Raw genomic sequence first — 9,567 nt, 5'->3', positions numbered from 1 at the left:
AGAAATTCTTCACTATGAGGGTGGTGAGGCACTGGAACAGGTTACCCAGTGAAGTGGTGGATGCCCCCTCCCTGGCAGTGTTCATGGCCAGGTTGGGTGGGGTCTTGAGCAGCCTGGTCTAGCAAGAGGTGTCCCTGCCCATGGCAGGGGGTTGGAACTAGATGATCTTTAAGGTCCCTTCCAGCCCAAAGTATTCTGTGGTTTTATGATTCTTTAAGGTGGTTTCTAAGTAATTTTTCCCAATTTTAAGAAGGGATGAAGAGTTGGTATTTTGTTGCTCTTGACACGTGTACTCACTGATCATCCCAGAAATTCCTTGTTCTTCACCTAGAACACTCCCCATCTGCATATACCTCATCCTCCTTTCTCTCCCCTGAACCACAGTTTATCCATTGCTCCTGCACAACTGGACACCTTGCTTTTCCGTGCTTTTGTTGCCTCTCATGCTCCCCTCTTGCCCACACAAATGGGAAAAATAAACAGAATTCTGACCCCTGGACACCACAGCTGAACTTATATCAGATGTGCAATTTCACAAATCATTCTCCAGGGTATATTATCTAAAAAGCAAATGAGAAATAGTGAAACCTGTGAAGATCTGTGGAGCTGTATCTCACAGAAAACAGTTTGAGAAGGCAACTATGACCTTATCTCCAGCATTCCTCTGCCCAGCTTTTGCAGACTTCAGTTCTCTCAGTGACTCACAAGAAAAAGGTAGGCTCTTCTACAGTAGCAAAACTAGTCAAGAGACAACTCCAGAGAATGTCCACAACACAAGAGGTGTCATCTTTCTGAGTCAGCATCCTTTTAGAGCTTCTGTCCTGCAGTCAGTGCTTTATTTCATGTAGTATAAAAAAATCCATCCTCAAATTCTGATCAGGAAAGGTTCCTGGGCTCTTTTCTTCTGGACATTGGTTGTTGCCTTCTCTGTCTTTTGAATGTGGCAACACATGGACACTTTATTTTTGTCTCCCTTGAAGCCACATGGAGTTTCAGAATGGAAGTTTTGTGACAGGCGAGCAAATGCCACATGCCTTTGCAGAACTGGAAACATGTTAGTAGTAGGCAAAGAAATTCCTATATAAAGTTTGTAAGTTGCTTTCAGTGATGGGGAATATTTGGCAGTTGTTAAAAACAAAGACAGAAAGACACAACACAGCTGTTTTCTCCAGCGATGATTTTAATATTCATAGAAACTCACCGATGCCAATGGGCATATGCGCACTGTACTCAACACTATGTACCACATCCTTCAAGAAAGCCCAACCTTCCCACAGAATAGAGTACAAAAGTAGATTGCAGTAGGCTGATGATACCATCAGCACTTCAAAAAATAACATTTGCTGCCACAAGATTTCCTAATATTATTAAGGCTTCATCTAGTAATAAGACTTGGAAGAAGTAGAACACCCAAAAAGGCATGTCAATGCTAAAGCAACTTTGGTATGTTTTAATGCTACCATCAAGAATTCATCAAACAGTGTGGTGGCTTTTAGTAGTGCTCATGATGAAGATTACATGGTCTGTATGTTTGAAAAGCCTTTGGGACATCATCAAAAGTTTTAGATCTGATTTCCTGTGGATATTTACATGCCATCAGTGATTCTTCAGCGATATTTAGAGCCTATCCTCCCTTACTATCCCATTGATCCAGTCCAAATAGTTGATGATTTTGGTGTAGAAGCCATAACCCTTGCCACAGCCAATACCCCAAGAAACAATACCAGTAGCCACCCAGCGACCACTTTGTGCATCTAACACCGTGAAGACACTCCCACTATCCCCCTGGCAGGTATCCTGTATGACTCTGGGGAAGCCAGCACAGAACATGTTCTCAGAGAAAACCATTTGCATACCAGTCCTCTTACTCAGCAGCCAACGCTTACATTTGTCATGAGCAATTGCTGGTAGGCTCACATACTTCAATTCATTTGAAATGAAGTTTTTTTCCACACCAAAGCCACTCACATAGCCCATGTGTCCATCCCTGTAGAACGTGGTGTTGGCAGAATCTGGCAGACAGATGGGCAGTACTGTAGGTCCCAAGGTTACCGGGTGTTTCAGCTCCATCAGGGCGATGTCCCCGTTGAAGTTGTGCTCATCATTAGGGTTGTAATCTGGATGGATAAAGATCCTACGTACAGGGTGGTTACCCAGCTTGTGAAGCTCTTCTACACTGGTGTGACCGAGGAAGACGTTAGCCTCCTGTGCTAACTGCTCCAGGTCACCACTGTTCCCTACAGCCCCTTTGGGGAGAATGGTGTGGGCAGCGGTCAGGATCCAGCGATCGCCCAGGAGGGCACCACCACCTCGCCCATGGATGTGAGTAAGAGCCTGCCAAGGGAAGCTGCCTTCTGCTGCTTGCTTGCCTCCCAAGATCCGCTGGATTTCAGTCACAGGATTGTCCGGCTTCCCGCATACTGTGGAGAAATGCAAGAACATGACACCCTCTGCTGCCCTGGTTTGTCTCTCTTTCCCTGTTTGACCTCACCTTTATTTTGTCTTCCTGGATAGATTTCCTTGTCCTTCTTCACTGATACCATTATCCTCACTCCCCTCCCGGCATGCTGTCACAGCTTTGCACTGACTAAGCACGAATCCGTAAGCACTGGACAAAGTCAGAGTTTTTTACTGACCTGGCAAACAGGCAGGAATCCTCGTCTGGCCATTTTGATCCACCCAGGTTCCCTCAGTCGAGCAGGTGAACCTCTCTGAAGGACAACAGGGAAGGGAAAAGGGAAGAAGAAAGGGAAATAGGGAGAAAAATTTCACAGGGTTCCTCTCTCCAAAGTGTCCCACATGTTGCGCTCAGCTATTCCATCCCACTGCACTCCACCCTTTCCAAAAGATGCACTGGTGCCTCCATCTAGGAGACCACGTACATTAAAGCACCTCAGTTGCTGGTGACCAATAAAGCTTAGGCACTGCTTCTGTAGAAGAAAAGCCTATAGAGCCACCTGAATGAAGTTGTAACTTCAATCAGTTCACATGCTTACAGAGAACTGTTTGAACTTATTTAGCCCAAATAAGGAAGAGGAGTAAAGGCATGGATTTTAGATTAAAGTTTCTGGTCTCTGTAGTTTGCAGAAAGTAGGACAAGGTCATTTGTTCCAGAAACAGGAAAAAAGACGAGTCAGTACTCAATATGTACTTCTGAGGCTATACTGCAGGTCATCTAACTTGCATGTCACCTCAACAAAAACTCCACTACCTCCAACATCTGCTTTTCTTACAAAGTTTGCGCTGGTGACTAAAAATAATTATAATAATGATATGCAATTTATCTTACAGTATAGTAAGTGCTTCCAAGAAAATATCAGCTATTATCTCAAAATTGACTAAACCATGATGGCTACCCCTCAGAATTTGGCCGGTGCTGCTATTTACTTGCTCGTGATATTTTTTTTTCTGATGAGATTGTGCTCTGAAACTTTATGAAGGAGTTAAACTCAGACGCAAGAACAATCAAATTCAGCATTAGTACCAACTTTAAGAACTCTTTAGCTGTTTGCTCCTGGCCCCAGTGCTAGTGTGTCACCTCTCTCATACATGCTGCACAATTGCCTGTCCATCCTGGCAATCATATCCATGAATCTTCAATTTTTTGCAGAGGTTAAATGAGCAGACAAGGCAAGGAAATCATGAACTCCTTATACTGTTGTTGTAACCAAAGCTCCTGGGTCACCAAATCATGGCTCAGGTACAAAAAGAAAGCATGTGAATTGTTTTAAACACCACCTTAATTTTTCTGACCTGCTGCCTAAAAGTTTTTCTGTACGAATGTTATCTAGCCCTTAGATGTCTCTGCTGCTGAACGATACTCCAAAGAGGTAAACAGTGTTACAGTGGAGTGGAGTTTGAGTTCATTTGCATCTGTAACACTTGGACTGGTGCAGTGAGGTTTCAGAATTCTAGTGATTCCCAGACAGCATGACTCAAACTTCAGTCCAAGAAAGAAATCCACTAGAAAAGCACAAATAATGACCCAAAGTGGGAGAATAAGGCCTTCTGCAAAGTTAAGGAGAACATGGAGGAGGGATGTGATGGACTGTGAATGCAGCAGGGTGGGAACAGGCTGAGAGAAGAAGCCTCAGGAGCTACGGTGCAGAGCCAAGGAAAGATTTGAGAGCCTTCACAGGACGAAAGCATGAGCCCTAAGCCCAGTCAGCAGAGACAGTTCTAACTGGAAACCTGAGAGGACTTTCCACGGACAGATTTCAGTGTCTGTGTGGGATTTGGGACTCACCGCCGCCTGTTCCAGTGACGATGTGATAGTAGGGTTCGTTGCACCGGTACGTGATCACTGACTGGTAGTTGTCATTTGCAGGTGTGTTAGCATAGCTGAATGCCCCGTTGGTCAGGTTTGCAGGGGTGCCACAATTCACAACTACAAAAAAGGAAAAGGAAAAGGGATGAATCAAAGACAGCTTTACTACCTGCAGGCTCAGGCTTGACTTGAATCGTGGCATGATGCGAAGGACCAATTAGTCCAGCAGGCAGACAGAGGCTGTTCCAAAATGAATCCCAGACTGGAATCTTTTGCTTTCCAGTTTACAACATTATGGCAATTTTTCACTGATATTTTACGTGGTTTTGTGAGGGAGGAAAATCATTTAACCTTTTGCAAGTGGAAAAACATAATGAAAGTCAACAGTGGACCTCCACAGATCCTTCCAACCAGCATATCCATGAATCTGTGGCCACAGACTTGAGTCATGGAGGCTGAAGTCCTGATTTTTTTGGAGGGGGAAAGCCACAGCAGGATGCATAATCCCCATTCTCAGATCACTCACTTTCACAGCGGGGCATAGATTGATGCCAAGTTCCATCAGCCTGGCAGACAGCTGTGAAGGACAGCAGCTTTTGATTGCCCTGCATGGGAGAGAAAACCATCTCTGTAAGTTGTACAAAGCCTTATATCCCCTTCCCCACATTAAAATATTATTTTATGTGCCCATGTTTTCACTGCTGTACAATAGATGCCCCTCTGCAGTCTGTTCTAGTTGCTGTGTTCTTGACATTGGCCTGAGACACTACACAGTCCTGGTGACAGCATGGCAAGATAACATCTTTTGCTTCAAGTCTGATTTCATATCCTTCCAAAAAGATACTCTTGTTTAGCACTGTTTCCTGGGGTCTTTATCTCTCATCTTCTACCAGGGCTTTGTGAAAGAGTAATTGTATAAGGAGGGGAGCTAGAAAAGTAGAAAACACTGGAAGAAAGCTGATAAAAACAAGGAAGAAACAGAAATTGCAAGAGATTGTCATGAGTGAAGTCTCAAAGAGTTCTACTGAAAGGTAAAAGACTTACACAAACTGAAGAGAAGCCAGAATATGACTGAAGGGAGTGGAGAAGGGATCTCACCTCTATCAGGTTATACCCAGTCTTGCAGCTGACAACAAGGTAGTCCTGAAATCGATACACAGGCTGCATGTGTGCGATGATGGTAAACTGATCCCGTGGGACAGGCCGTGGGCACCGTATTTCTGTTGGAGAATGGGACAAAGTAAAGTGGTATTAACAGAAGGTGTAGTCAGCCTGTAAGTAGCCTCTGGGGGAAAAGAAAAAGTCTTACTCTCTGAGGTGTAGTGGATTTTCCAGCCACGGCTGAATCCCGACTCATCAGTGAAGAAGAGTATGTCCACCTCATTGCTGTTGGTTTCAATGCTGCCAGGGGATTTCTTTCCACAAAATTCACCAATCTCTCTCCCTCGTGCTTGGATCTGAGGAGGAAAACAGGTATCACAGGGACAGAAACACAGATATCTCTTTGTCCCAGTATCCCTACTGGGGATCCAGACAAAGTTTGCCACAGTGCCTATGATGGTGAACAGAGCTGGTTGTCCAACCTATCTTTACTGATGTCTGCACAGACAGATCAGAACAAAGGGCTGACCAACCACAAGCCCTCCTTCTCCCTTATCATGGCAATCAGAGCTATCAACCCCTTCAAATCCTGAGATTAAATCAAAGGGAGGTAAAATTGGAAGAAGGAATCTTTTTTTGGCTCTGTTCACAGGGGCCTGCGACCCAGAGCCTCTGACCTCAGGACAATAATAATTAAGCACACTGAGGGAGGGACAAGGGAAATGCTCAGTCCTTCAGGTTGGGACATTCTTCCTGTACTGATCCCATATTTCTTATCCAAATAGTAGTGTCCCCACAATTCCTGTCCAGTTTGGGAGGCAGGGTTGGAAGTAGAGCTTACTAATCTCCAGTACCTTGAGCTGATCATAAGGACAGTGAACTTGCTGGTGATCATCAATCTCAAAGGGTTCCAAGAACTTGAGGATAATAGACAGACCCTTTTGCAGACGGATGCTGTAGTTACACTGGAGGTCTTCAGGATAGGGCTGGGGGTACTCAGGGCTGCTCAGGTACCCGGATGTCTCTGTGAACAACTCACTGCTGCACTCCACTGTTGTGGGGGAAGAAAGTAGAGGTCACATCACGGAGCTGTGTCTTCTGCAGCCCTGTCAACTGCTCCCCAGGCCACTTCTCCCACCCTCCTTGTCTGAAGGGCTCCTTGCCTAGAACCTTCTTATTTTTCAAAATTGCAATTTACCTTTGCAGGTGTGGCGGTCACTCTGAAGCTGGTAGCCAGCCCGGCAAGAACAGAAGTAGCCACCTACATAGTTGTGGCAGAAGTGCTGGCACTGGGGCCTTTCATCTTTCTCATCAGCACTGTTAGGGTCACATTCATCAAGATCTGAAGACACAGAAGATGCAGAGACAAGGGGGATAAAGTGTTAAACCTCTTTGCCATACAGAGAAAGGACATGGAGATCCACATCCTTGCTTACAGCTTCTCTTTATTTGCTGTACAAGGAGGAAAATTGGTTGGAGCCACACAGGCTTCCTTCTGCATGCTGAGGGTATTTCCTACTCACCCACAGCTTGGTAATAGGCCAGGAAACCCTTGTAGGGAATCACTGTGCCATTGTCTTCATTGGAGAAGTCAGAGTGGAATGCCAAGTGCATCCTATTCCCCTTAGATACAAACTCCTTTCTTCCTGGGTGATTGCCTGTGTTTGACCCAAGCTGGCCACAGTATCTGCCCAAGTTCTTCTTGTCTGCTTTGACCTGTCAAGGTTAAGGGGAATCCAGTGTAGCCTCATAAGATTCAATCTGCTCTGTGCATCACTATCACCCAGACATGAGTTGCCAGTACCTGCTCCACCCATTTCTATCTTTAACTCCTTCCCTTTCTTTTGTGGAAAGCATGGGAGGAGCCCCAAAGAATGAAGAGCCATGGCATGCAGTGGCCACCAGATTCCCCTCTCCAGCCACCCTGTGGCCCTGGTATCTATGCACATACCTTAACATAGTCATAGAAGCAGGACTCTGACGGCTCCAGGTCAAAATATCTGAAGGTCAGCTTCAGCACATAGCCTTTTGGGATGTGTATATCCCAGGTGCTGATATTATTGTTGGGATATGGCTTGGGATAACCAGGGGATCTGATCTCCCCAAAAAGCTTACTTGGGACTGGACTAGAACTGATTACTCCAAAAAAGAGGAAGGTCCATGGGAGAAAAGGAACGTGCCTGTGAAAATGGCAAGTAAATTGCACAACATTAGGTCATCCAGTATCAGGGGAGACTTCACAAGTGACTTGTGCACTACTGGAATCCAAACACATTAGGCCTAGTTGCAGGTTGAGCTTCTGGCTTGGATCACTTGGGAAGAACAGCTGAAATGAAGACACCAGCACTACCCAGGTTCCAGCAAGGCACTGTGACCAGCCAAGGAGATTCATCAACTCAAGAAACAGTCTGAAGGAACACGGGTGAACTCCCTGAGCAGTATCTCCTTGTTCCCAGCACTCATGGGACTAGGGCCCTTAGATCCAGGGGAAGTTTCGCTCCTGTTGGCTCTGGGCCAGTGGGTTACTTCTGTTTATTGCTAGTTTAGGACCTCTGCCCCGTTCCTTTGATAAGGGCCTGAAGTTCCCAAGCTCAGTTTGCTGAGCATGTCCCTGACAGCCCTCTACCCAGTCATGCCTTGGTCCCACTCCTCCAGAAGCTGGCCCTTCTATATTATATATATTTTTTTTCCTTTTCATTCTGCAGATCTCCCTTCTTCCCCTCTGGGGAAGAGGACTACCAGCGTTCCTTCAACACGAGCTCACTGCCCAGCTCTCAAGAAAACATCAGCCAGCATGATCCTTCTTCCTTAACTCTACGTGCTACCAGAGCTGGATTGAGTGTGTAGCCCCTTTGCCCTATTATCCTTCCTGGAAGGGTCTAAGTGTCCCGTCGCCTCCCCGCCGAGGCGTGGCTGGGTGTCCCCCCTTCCCTCCCCAGACGCCCCACGCACCTGGCCATGCGTTCCCCCGCCGCGCACGCAGCCCTGCCCGTCCTGCCTGCTGCCCCAAGACTGAGCTCCGGAGCGGCGGCCGGCGGGAAGCCCGAGGTCCGGTCGGGTAGGTGGGGAGACGCGGAGGGAGGGGAGAGAAAGCCAGGGCTGCGAACAGCCTGGCCCCGGACCAGGCTCCCGCAGCCCAGCGCTTGCTGCCCTCTGCTGCCGCCGAGCTGCTGGTGCCCCGGACACGGGAGCACGGGCTCGGGGCGGCGGGGTGGTGAGGGGGGGGTTGCTTTCGTGAGGCTGTCACATCCGAGACAGGCAGAGATGAGCAGCCTCTTCTGAGCGAGAAGGCAGGGAAACGATTGCTAGCGACCCTTCCTAGGGTTTCGTCTGCTGTCCAGTAACCTTCCTAAGTTTGTTCCCCTCCAAAGGTGACCTCCTAAGGAAGTCTCACCTACTCCTGGGGTACTTTTCAGGCGTAGGAAGAGGACCAGAAATTTTAGTCCTAACAAATTAATTTAAACTTAAAAAAATAAAAAATAAAAATCAAACCATCAAAAAAGTAAATTGGTCTCTAGTCTGGTTCATGGACCAATTTACTTTTTTGATGGTTTGATTTTTATCTCTTCAGAGGAGGTTGGTTGGGTTTTTCGGGGATGGGAAAGCAAGACAACTCAGACATTGGAGTTGAATAGGTACTCAGAAAAATGAACAAACCTACAGAACTCAAATCATTTTGAGAACAAGCCACTTTCCAAGGACCCTTCTTGCTGCTTGTTCTGCAAGAGTTTTAAGAGAAACAAGATAAGGCCTTCAGCATTTAATGGGGAAATTAGAAACTCTAGCAACTTGCAAACCTAATCAGACTTATCAACATAGTGCCCAAGACATATATTGTGTGCCAGCAACTTGATGAAGTTTAAAATTTCTTGGCTTTCAGACTTTACTATAAGAGGTAAACAGGCATTTTAGCTTTTTCCCTTGGAATTAAGGGTGGCTTCAGAGAAATTAGCAAGTTTCTTGTGTAGAAGCATAGGAAATAACTCTCAGCTACAAGAACATGTTGAATGAAGATGAAAATAGCGTTCAAAAGGATGAAGAAAGCATCTTTGAATATTTATGGAAGCATACAAGAGAACCTATCATCAAATGTCTTTGAATTATTATCTGAAAAAGATAATATAAACACGTAATTATTGCTTCTGTAATAACACTGTATGTCCCCACACATAAGAATTAAGGTTAAGCAGGGGACATTA

The 9,567-nt window shown here is 46.0% G+C and overlaps 1 protein-coding gene across 1 annotated transcript; it reads right to left on the bottom strand.

The window, feature by feature from the left end:
- Positions 1 to 1,160: 1,160 nt before the first annotated feature.
- On the bottom strand, positions 1,161 to 8,328 carry C1R (complement C1r; the record flags this gene model as incomplete). Its single annotated transcript, XM_084272655.1, has 11 exons — positions 1,161 to 2,420; positions 2,637 to 2,711; positions 4,247 to 4,387; positions 4,794 to 4,872; positions 5,366 to 5,487; positions 5,577 to 5,724; positions 6,223 to 6,419; positions 6,567 to 6,710; positions 6,892 to 7,084; positions 7,320 to 7,548; positions 8,321 to 8,328. 11 exons carry the CDS (start codon positions 8,326 to 8,328, stop codon positions 1,618 to 1,620), a joined length of 2,139 nt encoding a protein of 712 aa, XP_084128781.1. The 3' UTR covers positions 1,161 to 1,617.
- Between the last annotated feature and the right edge of the window lie 1,239 nt (positions 8,329 to 9,567).

The sequence above is a fragment of the Gallinula chloropus genome, assembly GCF_964237585.1.
Source record: "Gallinula chloropus genome assembly, chromosome: 1".
In the NCBI taxonomy this organism is placed as follows: domain Eukaryota; kingdom Metazoa; phylum Chordata; class Aves; order Gruiformes; family Rallidae; genus Gallinula; species Gallinula chloropus.
The sequence above is the reverse complement of the archived record's forward strand: the minus strand, read 5'-3'. Positions and strand labels throughout refer to the sequence as shown.